General features: G+C 46.5%; 1 protein-coding gene across 1 annotated transcript in view; it reads right to left on the reverse strand.

Annotated features, from left to right (window-relative positions):
* Window positions 1-208: 208 nt before the first annotated feature.
* PCSK2 (proprotein convertase subtilisin/kexin type 2) overlaps window positions 209-25,549 on the reverse strand; it is a 275,251-nt gene continuing 249,910 nt past the window's right edge. The window contains exons 9-12 of the mRNA XM_058684826.1: window positions 22,388-22,603; window positions 20,055-20,155; window positions 13,107-13,334; window positions 209-3,208 (exon numbers count right to left, since the gene is read on the reverse strand). Coding sequence (XP_058540809.1) covers window positions 2,722-3,208; window positions 13,107-13,334; window positions 20,055-20,155; window positions 22,388-22,603 — 1,032 coding nt within the window. The 3' untranslated portion in view covers window positions 209-2,721. The remainder of the gene's footprint in view (window positions 3,209-13,106; window positions 13,335-20,054; window positions 20,156-22,387; window positions 22,604-25,549) is intronic.

Genomic DNA, 25,549 nt, shown 5'->3' on the forward strand with positions numbered 1-25,549 from the left:
TTTTTTTACAATCTAATGGGATGTAACCTGGGTTTGAAAAATGCTGCTGTAGATTGTAGTTTGTATATGATTTATTTTCTAATTATGAATCTCTCAGGCAAATATGAAGGCAGGCTTTTTATTTAGCTCTCTCTTTGGCAACTTTTTATCATCTGCTCCTAGAACAGATGACAGTGTTTTTATAGAATATATATCACATCCCACATAATTTCTGGAAGGTAATGCTTTATTGTTAAGTCTCCTAATTTACAACATGTCTTTTTAAATTTACTTAAAAAATCCTGTCATGGGGAGTAACAATGTTAACTTGAGTAATCATTATTCACTTATTTTCATTTTTTAAAATAAATGATTATAAATAACTGTCTCTTGCATTAGGATCAGGGATATCATAAAAACCTCACTAGCTGGACATATTTGTGTGTTAATACTGGTGCAAAAAATGAAATAGAGACCAAATATTTGTATATAGCACTATATATATTTTTATATACTGTATACTCATATCAAAACTTGCCATTTCTATTAAGAAGCTGATAAGTTACTCTCTAATTTCATAAATTATACCACAGCTGTGAAAATATGGACAACTATTTTATATTTTTGCTGCTATATAAGACATTTAATGTTTATACAGAGAGCTGCAAAAATCACAGAGGTGATGTAATGGGAATCAATGAACATTTTCACCTGAATTTCCACCGGCCTTTTTCTTCAGCCAGAATCATCTTGATAGTCTCTGAATATTCTTTTAGAGATGAAAATGGTGTCTGTTTCTTCAATAAATACACATACACACATTTTAGGTATATGTGTGTATATACATTTATACAAGTGTATATATATATATACACATACATACACACATGTATATAGTCTACATATGTATATATATTTCTGTGTGCACTTGTACACATATGCACACATAATGTCCTTTGGTTTATTTTCAGACTGTTAATATGAAATGGATTTTTGATGGTTTCCATTAATTTTTTCTTTAAATCTAAAGTGGTTTAAAAAGACCTTCGTGACAGGTAATAAATTTCTTTTAAAAATCATAAATATTATTACATTTTAAAGCATCGTATAGAGAAGGTCAGACAGTGTTAGAGAAGACAGAAATTCATGCCAATATGGGGGGGGGGAGGAAGAAAATGGGCTTTCCAGAGTTTTCTCTTAAAGTTGCCACCTTCAGGGAATGGAACCTAGTGCCCTGTGTTGCTGGCTTTAAAGGAAAGGCGCTCCGAGCTTCGCTACATGCTCCCATGGGAAGGAGTGGTTGACCTGTTCTTGGGAATCAAATCAAACAAATAACTCATTTCTTGGGAATGGGTGGGCCTTGGGACTGGGGATGAGGGGCAATCCTTGGGTAGAAAAACAAAGGGATGATGGGTCAGAGAGCATTCCTATTTGGTAATGAAATGGTGCTGTGTCTTTGGGGGGCAGGGAGAGACACCTGTCTCCTTTGGGTTGCATGTTGAATATCTTCATGGATTGCGTAGCTGTCAACATGGTGACTGTGTGCTTTCCCTACGGAGGCCTTCTCTGGCTTCCTTCGGGGCCTCACGTGGCTGAGAGATGAGTCAGCATTCCTCCTCCCACCCCCATCCCCCCACTTTGGCAGAAGAGGCTTCACACAAATGGAGGTCCACATCTTCAAACATGCCCCTTTTCACCCTTCACACGCCTCTTCTAGAACACAGGCCATTTCCCCAACACAGCAAAGAAATCACAACCATATGTTCTGGAAATCAACGCCCGAGTATATGTGTGCCAAAAATACTCATCCCACGTCTCACTTACATCAGAGTAAGAAGCCCCAAAGTGTTTTGGGAAAAGGAACGTTCCTGTGTTCTAAGCTACTAAGCTATTCTTTACTAGACATGTTGCCAGACCTGCCTTGCCTTTTTTTTTTTCTTTTGGATAGCTATGTGAGGAACCCCAGAAAATTGGGGCTGGGATGAATTCTATACAAACTGAGTAATTTGGGCTTCTCTAGCAGATTTTACCATAACTCAGAGCAGCAGCTGGTGAAAAGGACAGCCAAGCTACGCAGGTTTTATATGTATCACGCTGGCTGAGTAGGACAACACCTGTTGGTGTTGGTGGTTAAGATTTCCAATGCTCATGCTTTTTGACTCTTTCTTTCCCCAGCCAGTAATCAGGGCTGTCACGGATGGCGCCTTTCGCATCATAACCACCATCTACGTCACTGAAAAATCTTGCTAAGCTCGAAACATTTTCCCCCAAAGGATGGACGGCATCTGTTGTGCTTTAGCGATTCAGAGCTCACCTTCTGTTATAATCTTTTTCTTTTTATGTAACAAGTCCTCAGTTGAGACCATGAATAAGCATTCTTGGAGTCACTGTGCGTGGCGTTTTCAAAGCAGTCTCTTCTCAGATATGAAAAAAATGGAGGAGAAAGCTGTCCCAGTTTTGTTTGCTGGCTACCACCTATTTGAATGACACAAACAAAGAGCTTAGAGTCACAAATAGGACATAGGTGTTGGTGGGAACACTGTATTTGGGGCCGAGAATGAAAAAGATTGCTGCCATTGTAACAAAAAGAATCACTGACAGTGAGCGAAGCTTCAGATCGGGAGGCTGGGATCGCTTGTGTGAGGGTGACAGTAACTGCGAGGCTCCTGACAGAGTGTGGAAGGAGGACAGAGAAGGCAGAGATGGGGGAGTGGGGGAGGTGGTGGCGGCCCAGGCGCGGTGCTAGTTCTCGCGCAGGATGCTCTTCAGACTTCTCTCCACGGCTTCATCCAGCTCCTCCTCCAGCTCCTCCTTCTTGGACATGGCCAGCTTGGACTGGTAATCCCTCACTACCTGGTCAATGTAAGGGGCGCTCTGCGTGCCATGCAGCATCAGTGTCCACTCCTTCAGCACCCCCTTCTGGGGAGTGCTCCCGACAAACCCCAGCTCCAGGGTCCAGGTTCCTCGAGCGTCTTCCCCCCACGTGTGGGTGGTCATGAAAGGCCACTTGTCAAAGCCCACCTTGGAGTCGTCATCCCGTGGACGCCGGCTCAGCAAGATGGACTTGGTGCCCATTGGGGAGGTCATGTTGATGTTCAGGTCTCCTCTCCTGCTTGCATTGACCGTGATGACAGCTTGGACGTGCTCAAGGTAGCGGACGAAGTTCTCTTTCCCCTCACATGCATCAGTCGTGAGGGTCAGCACCAACTTGCCAGTGGAGGGTATTTTCCTGAGGGCAAAGTGAGGAGATATGGTAAGGGTGGGCACACTAGACTTGGGGTTTTGAAGGCAGGTGCAGGTACCAGGCAGGTTCAGCCTTGGGGCTGATCAGACAGACCAGCAGTGTGACCCCGAACACCTTACCTATGCCCTCTGAACCTTCTGTGCGGAAGGGGTGTAGTGGATGCCGTTCACTCCCTTCTCACTTCTAAGTCACCTCTGAGTTCACCTGTGGCTGCCCTGACTGCTTCCCACCTCAGGTATCAGCATCTCCTGCCTTCTTTCATGGAGCTTTCCCCCACATCATGGGAGCTTCCTCAGCCAAGGTGCAGGGCAGTCCCAAAGTGTCAGGGATTTAACCCCTCAGGGACAACTCTCTACCAGTGGTTGGGATAGAAAGCCATAGATAAATAGACCCTGGCTTCCCTGTTCCTCAGCAGGACAACTCAATGTCCCCAGTGGGACTGAGCCTATTGCCCACAGTGACAACTCGTTCATCAATGCACTTCTGACTGCCTCATTCATCTCCGTTCCTCGCTTGTGCTTCCTGGGGTCATCTCTCAAAACGTTGTCAGCACCCAGTCTCACTTCCGGGTCTGTTTTGGGACAGCCCAGGCTGAGACAGGAGCTCATAATGCCTTTCTTTTAAAGTGCAAAGTATCTTGATAAATAGAAGTTATTGCTCATATGATTATTACTATCATCGAGAAAGCTGAAATGGGGTTAATTAAACCTAGTGAAAGATTCCTCAGTTGACTTCCCATGCAACCAATCTTCTTCCCGGATATGGCCTCCTTTGAAGGCAAGATGCTCAAAGGTTCTTGAGTCAGAAACATAATAAACTACATTTGAGGACGGCACGGTGTAATGGAAAGACTCCAGACTTCAGGAACAAACCTCTCTGGGTTAGAATTCTCCTCTATGCTTACTGGTCAGGAGAGCTTGGGCAAATTATTTAAATACTTTGAAGTCTCACTGTCCTTATAGTTGGGTTTTATGAAATTAAATAAGACAAAACACAGAGCACAGTGCCTGGATCATGGGGTTTTCCCTATGTGAATATTCTCCCTTGACACAATTTTTATTTTGGAGCATAAAATGGTGGGCATTTTAAAGCATACGTCTTGTAGAGCCCATCTACAAAAAGATGATCACACACCCAGCTCAGGGCAAGCCTTGGTTCTGCATGACCCTTGGAACCAAAGCCACAAACCTGGGAGGGCTTGCTGAAGCTTACCCTGTAGCTCAATGATAAAGTCAGTACTCTCCTGAGGAACTTTCAAAATATATGCTTTAAGAGCTTCATGGAATGCTGCTGTATGCACTCTGCATAAACGTTGATGCTGAATGAGGCATGAAATATCCATTGGCCATGGAGATCCAGTGATGGTGGTGGAGGTGGTGTACCAAACTCTGGGAAAATCATCCAGTTTGGTGGAGAGCAAGCCTTAGGTCAGCTTTGGAGGTCCAAGTATGGAAGGTCACTACCTAGATCTCTTAAAAGAGATGTATTTACTCACAATAGGGTCAGCAACGTAGCGGGTAAGCTAATACACGACCAACAATCATTTGGGCTCCTGCCTATAGGTAGAGAGCTATGTGGGTAGAATGAAGGTCCAGTCATAGGCAAAGCATCTGTACTATCTGAGCTCATCGTCCTTACCTGTACAATGGAGATATTTCTTCTTATACCGAAGAATTGCTGTGCAGATAAAATACATACATACACTCATGTATCGTACAATTACAAACGCCTAGACCAGAACTGGCCATTAGAACGTTCTACAATGATGAAAATGTTCTGTATCTGTAGTGTCCAATATAGTAGCCACCGGCCACATGTGGCTATCGAGCACCTGACGAGTGTGAGTGAGGAACTGAGTTTTTGATGAACTTTAATTTTAATGGTTAATTTAAATTTATTTAATGTCATTAAATAGCCACCTGTGGCTAGTTGCTCCCATACTGGGGAGCACAGATCTAAATTATTTGCATATGTTCATTTTGAACCTGATGCCACCACCACCATCACCACGAAAATCTCTCGGGCTTCTGTTGTAAGCACATTCCATTTTTGTCAAACTGTGGATCCTGTTTGGCAGGTCTCCCAGCCGCCTTGCCGGAGGCTCCTGGAATGTCCAGACCTCAGGTATGAGTGCAATGACACATTCCTTCTGAGTTTCTATACAGACAAAGAGGCAGGTCCCAAATGGAGGCTTTCCTTCTAGACTTGAGCCTCAGGGGCTCTGGGACTCCCCAAGAGTTCACTAAGTGACAGTCCCTTTACAAGCCAATTCGTGGAAACCCTGGCAGAAAAGTGACATTGCTGCTCCCGGGGGGACACTGGAAATATTTCGTTGACTGGCTAAGGGTCAGAGATGGCATGGCCACCGAAGCTGGGAATCAGATCCCCCCCTCCCACATGCAACGGGGTTTCTGTAAATGAACAACAAGCTCCTTCATACAGGAAGGAAGGTATTCCAGGGCGGAGATGAGCTCTTAGGATAGAAAGGGAGAAATCCATTTTGGACCAAACCTGAAACAACCTTCAAGCACACCATGGCTAAGGGGGCTTCAGTAGACGCCATGACTTAGCCAGATTCCCTCCACAGCTGCTTTGAGCTTGGACAAATGACTCTCGGCTACCCTTTTCCCTGCAGGAGGGGAAACTAGAAGACAGGCTCCCTATTGCTCTGCCTAAGGGATGAGAGAGCGTATCCGTGAGAAGGGCTGGAGGAGGCTAAAAAATGATGGGCATTTTGCTCTCACCTTGGAAAGCAGAAGACAGATTGGAGTGGGCACAACCACACCGCTTGTATTAGGATTCACAAATTGTCCCAGCAGCCTTGGGGCTGGGGTGTGCGTGGGGGGTGGAGTCCACTCCAAGTACCCTGGGGAGTCTGGCTTATTTAGTGCCATGGAGGTATTGCTTGCCTGCGAAACTCTGCCATTCCTGCCCTGCCATGTGAACTGCCCACTGAATGCATGGCGACCAGGCCCCCGAGAGAGGGAACATTCCAGTGGATTCTTCTTGGAATGCTACATCACTTTGAAATGAAATGAAAAGCCCCGTGTGAATTAAAAGTAGCAAGCTTGGAAGAGAAAGAACGCCATTTCCCCCCTCAGAGGTAAGCTTCTCGGCAGGTATCATGGCGTCTGCAGAGCAGAGGAACAGGATTTCCAGGGGTTTCTTACCACCGTTTTTTTTTTTTTTTTTTTGGCCACTTATATTTTCTGCAATGTATTTCTCCATGTATTGCTTTTATGAGAGGAAAAGGAATACAATCCATCCTTATTTTGAAGGAAAAGCAAATCCTTAGTTGCTCAGGAAAAGTTAATTTATAGGTTGAAATAGGAGATGGTTGTGGAACAAGAGGAGACTCCGCTGAGATCCTTAAACAGTCCTACAGGCCACATTCTGGAACTCATTCGCAGAAATACAACTCATTCGCTGCACCCATCGAGAGGTTTGAGCTACTCTCTGAACTTTGAGGGAGTATGTACAGAAACCTCGTGTTTGAGTCCTATAGGTCAACTCGGGGGCCTGAGGATGGCTTGTAACTTCCTTGCGTGTTGTTGCAAATAGTGAGTGGCCCACTGCCTCGCCTCTAGAAATAAGCACTGCTTCCCAGAAGGAACCTGTGGCCTGCTACCTGCGTTCTGAATCCTCAACCGTGTAAAAATAATTAGTTGCGCTACAGTTGTTTTATTAGGGTAATGATACTATTAATAACAGCCGTCCTTTCTTGGGTGTCTAAGATGTCCGCTCTGTGGCAGGCACAGAAAAACACTCAACAGGTGGGCATTCCTCACACAGGAAGACAGTGCAGCTCGGCAGTGACAGGTCCCACCGCTGGTTCATGGCCAGGTACGTGCTTCTCTCTCTCCCTCCCCCGTGCTGCTTCTGGCATTCACGTCAGGTTTTAACATCTACTTCTAAATTCACTTAAAATTCCAAGTTTGCCACAGCCTTGAAGGAGCCGAGCAGACAGATCTCTTGGGTGGGTGCAGGGAAGGGCAGGGACATCCTGTGCTTCTGCCCTCAGAGGACGCGCGGCTACCGCTGGCCGGCAAGCAGGCCTGGGTTTGCTCTGCTCACTGCACGCAGCTGGCCTGGTGCAGACACTCAGGCCAGTTGTATTTTTCCTTCTAATTTTAGTTGCACACCCTCCCCACTGACTTTGCTGATAAAGTCTCTTTAGAAAATTGCTTTTCAAATTGACTGCTTCCCTGGGAAGATTAATGCTGAGGAAACCCATAGACCTGATAGTTGGCACTCGGCCCAGTCAGGGGCCTTTTCTGTGAGCCCCACACGTCAGAGCAAGCGGCTGTAGATACCTCTGTCCCAGCCCCTCAGGAGAGTGATTCATGGTGACCAAGGCCTTTTCTGTCAGTAGCACAGAGGCCTGGGCGCTGCCCTAAGGACCAACCTGTACCACCCTCTGAGTTTCACAAAAAGTACATCTGGGGCACCGGGGTGGCTCAGTTGGTTGAGCGTCCGTCTTCAGCTGGTGTCATGATCTCACGGTTCATGGGTTCGAGCCCCGCATCGGGTTTTGGGCTGACAGCTCGGCGCCTGGAGCCTGCCTCAGGTTCTGTGCCTCCCTGTCTCTCTCCCACTCACACTCTGTTTCTCTCCGTCTCTCGAAAAATGAACAAATGTTAAAAAATAAAAACAACAACAACAAAAAAGCACATCTGCCCTAGATCTCACCCACGTGCACCTGAGAACAAAGTCAGGTGTGGGGTGGATGGCAGTGCAAAAGGTGCCAGGGGACACAGAGTCCTTCCAACAAGGCTGTGGCCTCCTTCCCCAATTCCTCTGGCTGGAGAGCGGGTCCTCCCGCCAGCATTTAGCCAGTACTGCTGGCCGAACATTCATTCATTCAAACAATATTTGCCACGTGACTGCTGGGCACCGGGCACCCTTCCAGGCACCGAGGCCACACCAGCAAACAAGACAGACTAGGTTCCTGTCCCGCGGAGGGCCCAGCTGAGTCAGTGCTGAAATGGCTTTCCAGTGTCCTTTCATTTAACACCAGGCTGCGGATGTGGGGTAAAGTTCCGAGCTGGTTGGGAGCTGCTGGGCCCGTCACATCTCTGGGCCCCAGATCCTCTAACTGGAACATGATAGACTTACCCCCTCTGGCTCCAAATTCAACATTTATGTGGATCACGACAGAATGCTATACATACTGAGAAACTGAGATAAACTGTCCTTCATCACAGCCTGCATTCTCTGCCTCGCTCTCCTCCCTCCCCCCGGCCTCACAAATGCACAGAGCTGGGGGATTACGAGGGATCCATCCTTGTCCGGAGAGCGCTCAGAAAACAAGGCCTGCTATCAACGTGTACCTGGACTAAGCTGACCATTCCTCTGCAATCCGGCCACCTTTCTGTTAATTGTGGGCGAAGCTAACTGTGGATAATGCCTTCATGGCATGGCCGTGGGGACGTCTTGGCCCCTACCTGTTGCTGCCTGAGCTGTAAAGGAGCAAACACCATAAGCCTTTCTCCCTCTTGGGAAGTCCCTTTCTGCAAACCTTTCCCTCTCTGCAACAAGGGAAGGAGGTTCCAGGCCCAGGGCTTTGACTGACGTTGGAGTTGCTGGTTCTGTGAATCAGAATGATTTACTTTCTCTTCCTGAGCCTCCTGCCCTCTCACCTGTAGATGAGACTACCCCTGCAGCCTCCTGTGATGAAATGAGGCAGTGGGAGAAAAGCCGCAGCCTTGGTGACCAGCGACCAGGAGAAAAGCCGCAGCCTCGGTGACCAGCGACCGTCTGAGAGCAGCTCTTCTGCGCCCGCCCTCTCCCAGGACCGCCTCAGGCAGCCGTCTGGGCTGCTGGAGTGTCCTGCAGGCCATGTTGGGGGGGAGCAAGCGGTGGACCCGAGCGCAGGGGACCCTGGGAGAGGCGCAGGCTGTGAGACTGGGTCGGCTTTCCTTCAGGCTGGACTTCTGGACACCCCTTCGCGGGGTTGTTATCCGATGTACGCTTCGGGTTCTGTGTGCGTTCTTTAGCAGCCTTACTGTGATGGCATAACGACCAGATGGGCGTCGGGGCTGAGCTGTCCAAGATGGAGGCCGCCTGCCACATGAGGCCACTGAGACTGAAATGAACTGAAATTGGGCCTGATGGAAACTTTGGTTCCCAGGCACACGAGCCACATTTCCAGCGCTCCCTAGCCACGAGCTATTGTACTGGACGCTCAGATACAGAACAGCTTCACCATGGTACCAGCCTTCTGGGCCTTCCGAGTCACACAAAGACTGTTCCGAACTCAAACAAGGGCAGCACAGCGGTCAATGCCCGTTGAATGTTTCCTTTGGATTTACCCTTCCCTTCCCCATTTGGACAGTGGTTCCCAGTCTGGTCTCCATTCTGTCACCTTGTTTGTAGTCTCTGGCAGAGACAAGGACTCTAGTAGGGCAGTTACGGAGTTTGGGGAGGGGGCCCACCCTCTAGGTGGGTGTTTCAGAGTCCCCGCCCCAAGGAAGGTTTTACTAGAGGAAGCCCCCCAGGCCCTTCTGCTATCTGCTGAGCCTCACCTCCTCCAGCAGGGGGTCGCTGAGATACACGGAGAGGCTCCTCAAGCGATGGAGTTCTGGCATCGGAGTGCCTGGGTTCAAATCCCAGTTTGGGGCTCAAGAGCTAGGCATTCTTTGGTGTGTCCTTAACCTTTCTGAGCCTCTTGTCACATGTAATGGCACTCCCCAGCTGCCAGCAGGGCTTTCTGATGTATCACCTAATGTAGGGCCCGAGCGCACAGTAGGAGCTCCCTAAGGCCAATGTCATATAATGAGACAAGCCGAGGGGTTACATTCAGATGGGCTTTGTTTCAAGTCTCGGTTAGACCTTTGTGACCTTGAGCACACTTCTTGTGCTTTCTGCATCCGCCTCCCCGCCTCTTCCTCCCTCCCCACCTCGTGAAGAGGTAACAGTGATGGCACATACCTCCTGGACTTAACCAGGATTAAATACAAATAGTGTAGGTCAAAGGCCTCATCCCAGCCACCTAGGAGGTGTTTCTCTTTGAGCCACAACATGGGACCACTTTGCTGTCCATCCTGCAAAATACTCATACCCTGGGTGTGTGAGGTAGGGCACACCCTCAACGGGGTGGCTAGATAGCTTAGGTGGGTGTAAAAGCACACGGCACACAGTAAGTGCCCAATGAAAGTTAATTCCTTACTTACAGCCTCCGTGACCTTGACCGAGTCGACCAATTTGTCTGGGCCACGGTGAAGCCTGTCTTACTGGGCAGAGGGGCACAAGGATGAACAGAAATGATTCAGGTGCATGGCAGCCTTGGGAAAACTGATAGGAAGGCTGCAGGAACAGCTGTTTTTTACTAGCATGTCAAGTGGGGCTTATGCAGCTCTGTTTAAAAAAAGTTATTAGTGGGGCACTTGGGTGGCTCAGTCAGTTAAGCATCCGACTTCGGCTCAGGTCATGATCTCACGGTTCGTGGGTTCAAGCCACATGTCAGGCTCCATGCTGACAGCTCAGAGCCCTGAACCCGCTTCGGATTCCCTCTCTCTCTGCCCCTCCCCTGTTTGCACCCTGTCTCTCTCTCTCTCAAAAATAAATAAACATTAAAAAAAAAAGCTATTAGAGAAAGGACTTGGGCTGATGCTTTACTTTTCCACCTAGTGCTGGAGGGAGCTATGCTTAGGAGATCATGGACTGGTCATGGACAATACAATGTCCACTTAGTGCCATTTTCTGGGAGTCCAGGGAATGAACAGTGAGGATGGTGGCTCAACCAACAGTGGTTGGGATGTTGGGAGGACAGTGTAGGGTCACAACTTTGAATTCATATAGGAATCAGACAATTATGGCATCTAAAATTCTACATTATGATCTTTCCTTTTCCCACAGTGTGAACTAGGAGTGTCCAAAGTCACAGATAAGAGGGAATGGGAAAGTTACATTTACTGAGTGCCTACTATGTGCCAGCATTATGTCTGTTGTCTTATTAAGGTCTCCCAGCAGCCTGATGAGGAAAGAGAGAAGGAGGTTTTGCTTCGGGAAATAAGGAAGGAATTCAGGGGGTATAAGACTTTAGATGGCAGAACCCCCTACATATTAATTTGCACTAACTTGTAAGGACAATGTAGCTTCTCCACATGCTAGAGAGGTATCAGCACTTCCTCAGAGTCTGCCATCAAAGAGCCCAGAGATGTTCATATTCCATTACAATTACCGACAGTATCTTCGAGTAGCATTTTGGTCATCATTGCTGCTCTGAAATGATCGTGGCCATTAGACTTGCATTAGACTCCTGCCGCTAGGAGCTTTTTACGTAATGTGTTGATGAGAGAAAGGACATACATTACTTCATCACGAATTTGTTTTTCAACAAATTTTTATACCTAGTTTTCAATATCATTGGCTTCCTTTCTTTGTAGTCCTATGTATTTTATCTAGTGCATCTAAAAACATCGTGCTGAGATGGGGTCCGTAGACTTCACTGTCCTGGCAAAGGGGCCAAGGTAAAAAGGTTGAGGATTGCTAAAAGAGATGTTCAGGGAGGTCAAAAGTATTGTCCCAGTTTGGTGAAATCAAGATTGGAGTCTAGGTCTGCGTAACTGACTACAAATCTGCAGAGGATCTAGGACCGAGGGTGAAAAGAGAGGGAGGATGTGCTCTGAACGTCTCACTCTGACCAAACTCAGATGATCGACAGAAATGAGGCCAGCGTGGGTGGTTAGAGGGATGGGTTTTAGCACTATTTAAATGACATAATCGCAGGTGTGTTTTCAGAATCGAACACTGCACAACAATGAGAGTGAAGGAGTCACTACTGCACATGAGCACTGGGGTCATAATATTGAGTTGAAGAAACTGGACACATCCCTATCATGTGATTCTAGTTAGAGAAAGTCCAAGAAGTGGTAAAGCTAATCTATAGGGACAGGAATGAAAATGGTTGTGTATAGGACGTGGGGATGAACCGAAAGGGGGCATGAGGAATCCTTCTAGGGTGATGGAATGTTCCATCACGTGATTGGGTGGTGGCTACCTAGATGTATACATCAAAACCCAAATAATACATTTAAGTTCTGTGCGTTTCACTGTATGTAAACAATGCCTGCATTAAAGAAAATAATGATAAGAATTGCTACTTTCATCTTACTGACGAATCAACGAGGAGAGAAATTAAATACAAGGGGTCCTTATTATCCAATCCTCTTGCTGTGATTGGAAGTTAAAAGGGACGTAGGTGCAGGTGACCAGACTGGTGGTTTCTGTGTGGGGAACTCCTCACTCAAATCCCTCCAAATGGCTTTCTACCTCACTCAGAATCAAAACAAGTCCTTACGCTGCCTCACCAGTAGAACGAATAAGAAAATTGTGTTATAGTCACATAACAGAACATTGTTTAGCCACGAGAATAAACGAACTACAAGTACGCTAAACATGGATGAATCATTCTGAGTTAAAGAATCCAGATATAAAGGAGAAGACAGTGTCTCATTTCATGTATATTAAGTATAAAACAGGCCAAATAATCTATGGAGTTAGAAGAATAGTGGTTACTCTTGGGGAGGCCATGATGGAAGGGGACACAAGGGACTTCTGAGATATTGGTCACGGTCATGGTCTATTTAGTCATCTGGGACCTAGTTACACTGGTTGACTTGTACACCTAAAAATAATAGTATAAGCCAGTGAAAAAATAAAGGATCACACCTAAAAGCACGGGTTCAGAGTCACCTAACTGTGTTCTACGTACATGGGACTCCTGGGCTTGTGCAGCTCTATAGCTCTGCCTGGAAGCTGGTTGTCCCTGAATCAAATCCAGTGTATCTCAAGCAGACAGAGAGGGAATCTGAGATTGTTGCCAATGCCACAGCACCACCTCTGGGGTGTTTTCAACATGCAACTGCCACCCCCCACTTACTCAGGGTCCTGCACGGAGCCTCCTACACAGTGGAATCTCTCGGGCACAGTTTTCCAGTCTTTAGCCATTTTCACCATGGCGCCTGCATCAAGGACCCCGTAGCCAAAGAGGTGATTAAACTCCAGGCCAACCCCATTCCTCCGCCATTGATGGACCTCGTCATGAAGCTGGTTCCGTTTGGAGGTAAGCACAGTCAGATGCTGTATGTCTCTCCAGGTCAGACCCAGGCTGGATACCAGAGGCAGAGAGATTTGAGAACAAGGGTAAGGGGGAGGGCACAAGGCAAGAGAGAGAGAGAGAGAGAGAGAGAGAGAGAGAGAGAGAGAGAGAGAGAAAATGACTAAGCACATATACCCTTTGTAGGATTTGGAACATCTATGAACCGCGAAGGGAGGATTTCCATGCACCATCTAGAGCCATTATATATCTACATTTAAACATCTTGTCTTTCTTACTTAAATAAATTTACTTCAAATGCACATTCTAACACACACTGGAACGGCTGAAACGAAAAAGACTGACAATACTAATTACTGGCAAAGATGTGAAGCCACTGGAGCCCACATACTTTGCACATGGGATTGTTACTTGCTGCTGACACTTTGGAAAACCATTTGGCTGTATCTTCTCATGTTGTCCCAGTGTCCAAGCTATGGCCCAGAAGTTCTATTCCTAGGTATGCATCCCCCCAAAAATGTGTGTATATATCCACCTGACGTGTACTGGAATGTTCACAGGCCCAAACGACAAAGCCCCAAATACCCAGCCACAATAAAATGAATAAGCCAACTGAGGTGTATTTATTGGATGTGAAATACTGTCCTACAATGAGAACGAATGAACTATAGCTACGCTGAATAATACAGATGAATCTGTCAAATAAAATGTCACCCTAATGAAGCCAGACACAGAAGAGAACATACTGTATACTATTTCTTTTGTTTAAAGTATCAAAATAGACCCAACTAATCTGTGCTGTTAGAAGTCAGGTTAGTGGTGAGTCTTGGAGGGGGGGCTGGAAGGTGACACAAGGAAGCTTCTGGGTGAAGGCAGTGCTCTGCTTCTTGATCTGGGTGTTGGCTCCATGGATATGTTCCATTTGTGCAAATGAGGCTGTCATTTCTTCAAGGGCAGAGATGGTATCTTCAGCATATTCGTGTCCCCCGGGCCCAGGACAGCAGTCCTTTGTACGCTGTTTGTCCGGTGAATAAGCACATCTGCTTGCAGACGCTACTGTCTTTGGAAATCAGCGTCTAATATAACTCACTGCCTGTGTTTTTCAAAGGGCAAGTCAGACCCATCTGTGGGCCAAGAAAGCAACTTAACTGCACAGATTATCTATGTGGGCTGCACATTAAAATCTTCTGGTGAGACATTTCAAATCCCATTGCTTAGGCCACATCTCAGACCAATGAAATCAGAATCTCTGGGAGTTAGACTCAGGCTTTGGAAATTGTTAACACTTCCCAGGCCAACTCTAGTAGACAGCTAGGCTTGAAAACCCGTGATTTAATGAATGGGACTATCATTAAAAAATGAACAGAACAGAAAAGAGTAAGAGCGTGAATTAGCATGTACTACGGGAAACTATTTTTCTTGGAACTGTGTATGTGTGTGTGGTGTTGGGTTGCTATGCAAAATTTATTCCTGAGAGTCATAATCAAAAAGTTGCAAAAACCCTGTTCTGTGGTTCTCTTTAGAAGTCAAATAATTCAAAAGACCAGGAACAACATAACTCATTTGATTTCAATACATGCAGCGTTCATTGGTTCAAAGCCTTGAGTCACAGCCAAAATATGCCAATGATTCATGTACTCTTGCAATGCAGACCTTCAGCTATTAAGGAGAAAGTTTCAAGGAAGGTCACTACTTATTTGGGAAATTTATGAACATATCTTGATATGGTTCCCAGGACCCAGGTGAATGGGGTGAAACTTCCAGAAGTTGATTATGGCTAAAAGCTCAGTGTTTTGGTGGAATGAGATTCTGAATTAATTAAAAACAGAAGTGTTGATAAATGAGGAGCTGGTGGTCTCGAGATGATCTGAGGGCAGGCTGGCAGGTGGATTATCACCCATCTTTGCTGGGGGTTCTGCCACAAAAACATGCAATGCTTCCTGGAGCTTGGAGAGCTCGTTAGATATTTCTCCACAGTTTAATTCTCATGGAGTCCATGAGAAATAGAGAGAATGCATCAGAACAAAGATCTTCTCACTTCTAGAATAAACCAGATAGACCATACTCTTATGTAAGGAGTTTGTGACACTGTTTGGCTAGCCATTTATGCATACCTGAGAGGTAAAACTAAGTCCCTCATGATTCCCCCTTCTGAACACTTTCAGAATTGACAGAATACACTATTGTGCAAAACAGTATTTCTTCCATCTGCTTTAAGCTTTATTCCTACCATGGTAGCTCAAGAATTGTAAGCTATGCTTATCAAATAATAAAAAATAGTAAATTTACAGATGATCTACAATATAAAGGTCACTGTGAACAGTGTAATAGGACAAATAACATGAAAAATATTTTATATAATGGTTGGGAAAAAAAGGCACAGGTATATGGAAAGGTCCTGCACAATGAAGTGATTCTATGAAGGTTCACTGAGTGTATACCCGCTCTAGGCACTGTGATAGTTGTGGGCATGTCATAGGAAGCTCCCTGTTGTCTCAGAGGCTACAGCCCAGCGGGAAAGACCGATAACTCAGTGTTTAAAAAGGGAGGGCTGCCATGATGGGGGAGCTCTCAATACCAAGAAAACCAACAGTGGAGCCGATGTGTTATCCCATCTAGGGGGCTTCAGACTCTGGTCCTCAAGTCTCCTGCATCAGAATCACATGGGGACTAGTGACAGATGTAGATTCCTGCCTCAGTGCCCTTTCTATATTTTTAAGGTAAGACAACAGAGATCCAGAGGTGGTAAATGATTGCCCATGTAGATACCGGGAGACTGGAGGACATAGCTATTGTCTCCCTCATATCTACCCTCCCTGTTCCTTTTTAAGAAAACCTCAATTTTATTCAGAACAGCAACGTTACCAGCTACAAAGCTATAGTTCCCAGCCTCCTCTGCAGTCTGGGGTGGTCATGTGACAGTTCTGGTCAATGAGAAATAAGCAAAAGCCCCTGGGTGAGGCTTTTCAGAAAAAACTTTAGACGAGGCTGACTCCGATGGTGGGTATCTTTTGTCCCTTTGCTCTTCCACTTTTTTCTATCTGAAATATCAGCGTGATGGCTGGAGCTCCAGCAGCATCTGGAGAACATGAAAGTGGAAGAGTAGAAATCTAGGAAGAGCTGGATTCCCCACATCCCAGGGGCACCCTCAAAGTAGCCCTGGGCTCCTTACCTCTGTTTCATCTTTCACATGGCAGAAAAATAAAACCCTGTCTCAGTTTAACTACTGTCATTGGGATTTTCTGTTTCCAATCTTGACCCAGTCAGAGGCAGAGTCCAGATGGTCACCTGGCAAACAACAGTATATCCTGATTCATAGGTTCATGGAGCTCTTGCTTTACTGCATGCCCAGGCCACGGAGCTTCCACAGGCTGGCTACTTACAGAGTCCCTGGAACAGCGCTTGAAAAGACAAATCCCTGGGCCATCCATAACCCCAGAGATTTGTATTTGGTGACTCTTGGTTGAGATGTGGGAATCTATTGTTTTCAAAATTCCATCCAGTGCTCAACGTTACCAGTTATCAGGGAAATGCAAATTAAAAGTAGAGTACAATTCTACTGAAAAGTCATAAGAATGGCTAAAGTGAGGAAGGCTGGCAATACCAAGTGTTGGCAAGGATGTGGGGCCACCGTTAACTCATACTGCCTGAGCGAGCGTCAATGGCTATTTGGAAAAACTTTGAAAAACTGTTTGGGGTATCTACTAGCACAGCACATATGTATATCCCGTGACTCAGCATTTTGAGTGCCTGGTATGCACCCAACAGAAATGCATTCATACGCTCACCGAAAGAATGAATATGTAAGAATATTCACAGCAATATGACTCATAATAGCCCCCATCTGGAAACAACCCAAGTATTCATTTATGCAGTGGGGTAATTAACAATGAGGATGAATGACCCATAGCCACACACAAGACAGTACGGAGGAATCTCTCAGATATACTATGAAGCAAAAGAGCATATACTGGTACTTAGGTAATCATCTGTTTCTTGATCTGGATGCTGGTTAACAGGGGTCTGTTAGCTTTATAAGAAGTCACTGAGCTGTATCTAATATTTGTGCACTTTTCTCTGTGTCTCTTACGCTTCGATTAAGAGTGTACATGAAAAAAAAATCCATCTTCTGGAAGGTCAGTTTTGGAAACTTTAGTCAATATGTGGGCCATGTTACCACAGATGGTTCCATCAAGCCAAAAAATTACCTCTCTATGACCTACCCCTCAAACCCAGCTCAGCCTTCTCGAGCCACACAAAAAGCCCTGGGTCATAGAGAGAATGCAAAATATTTGTAGCTGGCAGTCACCTCCCGCCCAAAGAAACCATTTGGAGTTTTTTCTACTGTTGGTCACCCTGGGAAATGTGAACAATATTCCCTGTGACTCAAGAAGCCATTTTCAAGCATATTGGCAGAAAAGTACATTATTCAAGTAATGACTGGGCAGGACAGAGGAATAATGGCTTCCCTTTTTTCCCCTGAGGTCCTGGGGGGTAGTTGTTCCCCTTTCATGGGTCCTGATGGGCATACATTTACATAGGATAATTTGTTTATTGCATGCAAACTGCTTTGGCAAAGCTTTCTTATTGGACCTCTGGGTGGCAAACAGCCCTCGACTGCTGTTGACACAGCTGGGGGTCACCAAGGTCCCCCAGTTGTCTCATCTCACAATAAAGAGAGATGAGTTGCAGGAACTGTTCATGGAGGGGCTTTCCCAGCTCCTCCCCCTGGATGATCTCCTGGGGCTGTTTTGTTCTGACCAGTGGTTTTAACTGCTGGCTACTGGAGCTGCTTTGCCGACAGGTGCAGAAAGCCAGAGGAGCCTTGGAGATTCCCTCCCAGGCATGGCTCTCAGCCAGTGACTGGCCACCACCAGGACATGGCAGGCCAGCATCCTTGCCCTGAGGGAGAACATATTCTGAGACATAATTTACACGCCAGAGCTCCCCATGGGATCAGGCTGAGGCTGAAACTTCTGAAATTGCATCCTTACTTGGATCCTTCCTCATCCTCAACCTGCTTCCTCTACTTTATCCTGGTTTCTCCCGAGAGCCCTTTCTTAATAAATTGCTTGCCACCAACTTCTGTCTCAGGGTGTGGACCCAACTTCAGGCAGTTGGTGTTCTCGGGAATATTAGGACTAGCTCCTAGGATGGGCTTGAACCACCACTGGCAAGGATCACTTTTTTCCTCTTTATGGCAACAGAGATTTAAAACCATTGCTCCAAAACAAAGTGTGCCCAGGTGGTGATGCCTTTTCTGTAAGGCTATCTGCAAGGGTGTTAAAGAATGGCGAATGATTGGTGCACAGCCCATGAACCTGTTTAGAGATCCAGCAGCCTTGCTCCATTATGTTGATGTATTTAGGTTGTCCTTTTGTGTGCACAGAGGCCTGGGCAACTGACTCTTTGCTTGCCAAAATGCAAGGCGACTTTGAGTCAAGTTCTGTCCTCTTAGATGGAAAGGGTGACCAGAAACCCCTTCTCAGTTTTGGAGCACCCCCGATCCCTGTTCTCTTCAAGGCTCAGGGGCAGCCAGCAGGCTCCCACTGTTTGTCTGCTCCCGCCTGGAGTGAGCAAAGCCAGCTCAGACACCGGGGCCTGACAGGCCTTGAGATAAACAGTTTCATCTTCAGGAAATGCACATACGAAGCAAGTTTTGGTTTCTGCGCTTCATAGGAACACTTCAATCAGTGTCTCCTGGAATCCTAAAATTTCCACCTGATTTTTGCTAGAAGAATCAGAGTTTGGCCTGATCCAATGAAAGGAGTCACTCCCAGTTGGGGGCCTTATCTGTAAAAGGAGGGCAATTATGCCTTTTCTGCTTAAAGACAGAGTGTTGGACTAGATAATCTTTCAAAGTCCTTTCCTATCCAGGAATCAACGCTTACCTTCTTTGCAAGTCTGAAAGCACGCTGTATATATGGATAGAGACGCGGAGGGCTGCCTGGGGATTGACGCTAGAAGCTCCGGTTGCCTAGCAACGACTGACAAGGATGGGAACTCAACGCCCCTTCCCCAGGGACCTGAATCCAACCTCTCACAAGTTGCTGGTGCTGCATTCTTGAACAACTCCCCACAGCGTGGGCATCTGCAATCACACCACACGGGTGATGCCTGAGACCACATGTTCAGCTCTCAGAGTAGTGGGTGGGTAGGAAACTCTGTTGGGGATCAAATCCAAGTGTGTCCAGCAACAGCAATATGCGGCCTCTCCGTGGGATGGTGAGAAAAGAGAAGATAATCTCCTCCTACCTGTAGCTCAGAAGGTTTCTTAGTAAAGCCCATTTCCTGGTCTACATTGTGTGATTCTGCCCACCTCGTCTCAGTGTTAAAAGTGAATTCGCCTTATAAGCTAATGAATCTTCACTGTGGGCATCCTGATTACCACACGTTCTGAAATGCTTTGCTAGATACTAGTTTGGCAATAGTTTTCTTTCATTTAGCTGATGGTCTTATGGAAGTAAAACAGTCAAAGGATCCAGATGGTTTTCACAAAGAAATATCTACCTGCCCCTACTTGGTATCTGAGTAAGCAGCTGATATGCACTATGGAGTGTCGGGGTATTGTGCTTTCCTAAGGATGTTATTTGTGGAAGGTGTGTGTATGTGTGTATCACTTAGGGCCCGTGGTCCATTCAGAAATGTCCATCACAGTCCATTGGCCCTGACTCTTCAACACTCTCACACCCACTTTTGCCTACATAGACACTTGGTATTGGGTAGAAAGACAAATGTTAGTCTACCCTTGGCCCCGAGACGGAAACATACTTAGCCTCTAAAGCCAGTGCAAACACTCCAGCTGCCTCGGGGGCAGCCGCGGATGTCCCAGAATGCCTCAGAGTGCAGTTGCCATACAAATCTGTGGTTGCCTGGAAGGGAAGATATTCAATCATGAGCGAATAAGTCACGCTAGTTTGAACCCCAAAACAATATGAGGCAAAGGGTTGTCTATTTCTTTTATTTAAGTTCTACCTTGTTCTGAAGATTAAGCTGAAGGTAAGGATAAGCTAGCATCCATCTATCTATCTTGCCATACCTTTTATTCAAGCTTTCTAGTAGCCCATGCAAAAAGGGACAACCCGTGCCAGTTCGAGTGCTCACAAGATAAAAAGAAGTCAGTTGTTCAGAGAGGCATATTTGCAGTTATTCCAAAGACTAGAGAGACATCTGTTTCCTGGGTCCTGACAGGAAAATCTATAGGTGAAAAGTTGACAAGTCAATACTACCTCCAAGTCAGTGCAACCATGAGTATCGTTGCCCTGGGATCAGTTGGGAAAACCCAAGCTCACAGTGTCATTTGTCCTCCTTCAGAAAGGAAAGGGTGGCATTTCCAAAGAGGGAGGAATAAACACACTGGGCTAAAGTTTGCCTAGAAGGACAGGCCAGTAAAAAGAAGATGTTTCTCTAGATCCCATGAGGAGATGCTGGGACACATGGAGCCACGATAACGGATGTGTGAGAAATCACTTCCAGAATTCTTAAGTGGGGAGACTGATCCATCAGGTTTTAAAGGACTTACACGAAGAAGAAAAAAAATGCTCATTTTCAATGAGCCAGGGTGAAAACCAGGGGCTTCATTAAGATCATGTATACACCACAGGACTTCTCCCTCCTCTGTTTGTCTGTAGGATCCTCAGAAAGGCCTATTAGCTTGAAGTACAAAGTGTCAGGGGAGTTTAAAGGCATCTATTGGGGGAAAGTTACAATATTCAGAGTGAACTCAAGGCCCTTCCCGGGCCCAAGAAGAAAGAGAGTCATAGACAAGGTTGAGGACAAAGTGACACCATTGGGGTAGGGAGGGACACCTTCTGGCGGGGGGGGGGGGGAGGAGTGAAGCATCACAAGCAGAACAGGATTGGGGCCTCCCTCACTTCCTTTCTGCTCTGCTCTTCTCCCTTTCTGCCCATATAGCTCTCCTAGGATAGGAGAAGCTGAAGCCTTCTTCTGCTTGGGAGGAGTGGGCATACTTGCTGGTTCCCCAAGACCAAGGGGGAGCTCAGGAGGGCTCAAGGAAGGAGGCAGGTAAGGTCTGTGTCCCTTCCATAAAGGGATCTTTTGGCTCACAGGAGAGGTGAGGTGGGTGGCCAGTCAAAATGGAGCTCAGCAGAACTACTGAATCACCAACCAAATTCCGGGCTTGGGGGTCTGCGGAAAGGCTGATATGTGAGTGAAATACCCAGAGAGAGGAAGAGATCCAAAAAGGCTCATTATGCTCTACCGATTAGATTTTAAAGGGATTTGGAAAATTCACCATGTTACCTAGCTGCCCAGGAAGGAAGGACTGCTCAGAAAAGTGCAATAAGTCATCTAACTCTGGGATGCTTAATCTTTTTTTTCCCTCAATTATGGACATATTTTAAAATAGAATGAAAACCATTGCTCTTGCCTTGAGAAAACACGTGTGTGCCCAATTTTGGAGGGCTTATGGACCTACTATTTTTTAATTACTGTAATAAACGGATGGGCTCTTGGCTCAGATGGTGTGATGCCTCAGTTCTTTTTTTTTTTTTTTTTTTTTTTTTTTTTTAAGAGAGGGGGACAGAGAGAGCACGAGAGCGCTCGCGAGTGGGGAAGAAGGGCAGAGGCAGACAGAGAATCTTAAGCAGGTTCCACGCTCAAGGCAGAGTCCGCCCCTGGACTCTCTCCCACAACCCTGGAATCATTACCTGAGCCGAAATCAAGAGTCAAGGCTCAAGTGACTGAGCCCCCCAGGTGCCCCGATGCACTAGTTCTTAATATTAGTTCTCCTTATAAGTGGTGTGCTGCGGCAAATTTTTGATCATCAGAGTTTGTCATTATTTGTAAGGCAAAACAATAAACAAGAAAGACAACCTATGGAAAATATGCTGGAAAGGAAGCACAGTTCTTGCTTCCGACTTGCACACCGTATGGCTCTACCTTGATAACAAAGCATTACCTGCCCTGAAAGACAACGGATCTCTAGAGCCTCAACAGGTGCGCTGACTCTTTGAGGGTAGGAGGGGAGATCCCCTTCTTCCCATGAAGTCACACAGTGGTGACGCATGACGTCACTCTGTACCTGACGTCCCATAGCGGCTGTGCACTTCACCGCCTCACCGAGGGCCCGGGGCTGCACTCACCACGCCGGCCTCAGGGTTCCTCTTCCTCCCGTTGCTGAAGGTGGAGGCCAAGGTGGAGGAGCAGCTCTCGTCGTACAGGGCGGTTCTGCCGTCGTTGATGGCCGAGTTGATGGAGATGGTCCACATGCTGGAGGCGTAGCCATCACAGTTACAGTCGTCGTAGCTGCCGCCGTCCCCGGAGGCCCACACGTAGATGCTGCCTTTGCCGCCTCGACCCTGGGGTGGGGGGAACAGGGAGGGAGGCCACCAGATCCCACGTGCCCCGCGGGGGAGGAGGTGGTGCGGGCTGCCGGAGAGGAGGGGGCGGGGCCCTGGCCCGGGGAGGAGGGGGCGGGGCCCCGGCCCGGGGAGGAGCTGGCCAGCCTGGGCGAGCCAGGTTTCCTCGGCATCTGTGAGCGGCTCTGTGTGCCTGGAAAACCACTCTGCTGCCCACAGGGCGCTGTGAGAATGCTCCTTCTTGTGTCCGAAAGATCCAATACAGAAAGTTACCTGACTTTAGTGTTTGAGCTTGGGGGTAACACGGTAAGAAAAGCTGGAAGAATCGCCTTAAAATTTACAAGAAAATTGCTTTTAAAAAGCTAGAAAGGTAGTACATCTTCATGGTAAGAAATCAAAGTATATGAAAAGAAAAAGGAAAGAAAAACCCTCCTACAGGTCATCATTATCACCCAATTCTTGTTCCTCCTTTCAGACTTTTTTTTTCAGCAAAAATGTAAATGTACATTTATATTTATCCTTAGCTCTATAAGATGTAAAAGATATTTATACATCTCTGATTTTCTAATTATATATTTTATATATACATTTACATATATACGTAGATATTTTAAGTTTAAAATACACATTTTACTCCAACATATATAAATCTTGCATATCAAATATGTGTGTGTGTGCGTGCATGTGTGCAAGCTTGTGTGTGTGTGTGTGTGTGTGTGTGTGTGTGTGTGTATTTACCTGGTTGGATCATACTAGAATTCTTTTAAACACAATATTATATGACATTTTACCTGTGTAAGGGAACACCAAATATAGGAAGAAAGTTTTATATGAACAAAAGTAACTTTAAACACATAATAATATGCACAATGGTTATTACTATGTGCTAATTAGTTATAAACAGCAAGTTTAGCTATAAATCCCTACAGTTCATGTTGCTCTTCTGTTCAACCACATTCTTATTTGCCTGTCCTTTTCTTTTCCTGTTCTTTGTCTTCTAGGAGTAGTCTCTCTCCCTCCACAACCCAGGAGTGCCCATCCCCTCTGGCTTCCTATGGGGGCAGTAGGGCTGGGGGTACTCTGTTTCCCTGCAGGCTAGGTGGGCAGGGCAGATCAGCCATGCAGTGTGGGAGGTAAGGGCAGGTGTACAGCCTCCGCTCCTACCCCCCACCCCCTTCCTTCATGGCTTGGCCCAGGGCAACTCAGTAACTCCCCAGGACCAGAAGATATGGATGTTATGACAGAGAAAGTCTGTCCCTGCGTGGCCATCAGGGGTCTATGGTCCTGACTCAGGGGCTTTAGGGCACAGATGCCAGAAGGCAGAGAGACAACCGGATTACCTCCAAGGTCTCTCTGCCTCCTGGCAATGAGAAAAAACATTTTGATTGCTTCTAACAGGACTTGGAGTTAATTAGCCTCTGATTGACTGAGTCGATACATCAACAAAGATTGATTCAGCCACCAACTGAGAACGGTCACAGTGTCTTGGAAAATCAATACTGGAAAACTCCACCGAAGTCAGTAACTGCTCTCAGAAACCAGGACAGACGGGCAAATGTATCATCCCTACAGCTGGTGCAGGGGATCACATGCTCAGACAGACTCAGATTTGGGCTCAATGTCAAGAAATGGCACCCAATGAAATTGAGACAGGTGTGGATCAGGGTAAACGGGTGAAGCCCACCAAACGTGGAACTTTCCTCTGAATCAGTCCACAGATGGGCTGCTGGTGAGACAAAGCAACCTTTGCTAAAAGGTAATTGGTGCTAGAAGCATTGTCACTGTGTTGTAGGGTTTTGGGAGACGATTGTGACTCTAATTTTTCAGGCTTCTCTGTATTCATGCCTCCTCTGCAATATGACTTTGCAGTCTTGCCCACCAAAAGGAGAGGTGTACTTCCCACCCCTTGAATCTGGCTGGCTTCCTGTCTTTGCTTTGTCCAACAGAAAGTGGTGGAAAGTCAGGCTGTGTCAGTTCCAAGCATAGGTCTCAAGAATCCCTCAATTCTGTAGCACCATGGAACAAACCTGAGTTGGTCTGCTGGTTGATGACAGATTTAGCCCAGATTACCATCCCAGCTGACAGCCCACAAGTGGCAGACGTAGGAGGGAGGCTACTCCAGACCAGCCGGTCTGTAGTTCACCTTCTAGCTGACCACAGATGCATGAGTGAGGCCAGCTGGCATGAGCCGAGGCTGGCCCAGATCAGCAGAACAACCCAGCTGACCTGCAGACCCATGAGCAGGACTTGAATGGTGGTTGTTTTAAACTACTGAGTTTGGGGGGCAGTGTGTTATGTGGCCTGGCCCACTGATGCACAGAGCACAACTGTCAGCCTGTTTCTGAGGAGTAAGCAGCAAACATCAGTTTTGTATTGGACTGTAAGACTTGCCCACAAGACTTGCCACTGTGATTCCTAGCAATAGTAAGCCTTGTTTTTCTAAGATGTGGTGTGTGTGTGTGTGTGTGTGTGTATGTGTGTGTGTTTATATGACATAATAATAGTTACATCTAATGATTGGGTATCAGGACCAAATAGTCCCCAAGTAGTCTGGGGACAGATACATGGGAAAAGGGCACCTATAAGAGAGCTGGTTATGGAATGGGTCTGTTGCTGGCACACCTTACTTTCCTGTTAATTGATGCCCCAAGATCTAGTTCTGCCCCCAGCTGCTCCTGAACGGGAGCTGGGCAGAAACAGACCCAACAACTGTGACCCATATTCCAACAATAAGTTGGGGAATACAACGAAAGAAACTAAGATGATAATGAGAAGAAGCACTACTATGGCACTTACTGTATGCCAGGGACTGCCCTAAGGACTTTACATATTAACCTATTGAATTCGATGTGAAGCACCATTTATACTAACCACAGGAAGGGTAAAATACTTAGAAAGAAACCCAAGAAACTAAGAAAAAAAAAAAAAGAGCTAAGTACTAATAAG

Source organism: Neofelis nebulosa, chromosome 9, assembly GCF_028018385.1.
Source record: "Neofelis nebulosa isolate mNeoNeb1 chromosome 9, mNeoNeb1.pri, whole genome shotgun sequence".
Taxonomy (NCBI): Eukaryota; Metazoa; Chordata; class Mammalia; order Carnivora; family Felidae; genus Neofelis; species Neofelis nebulosa.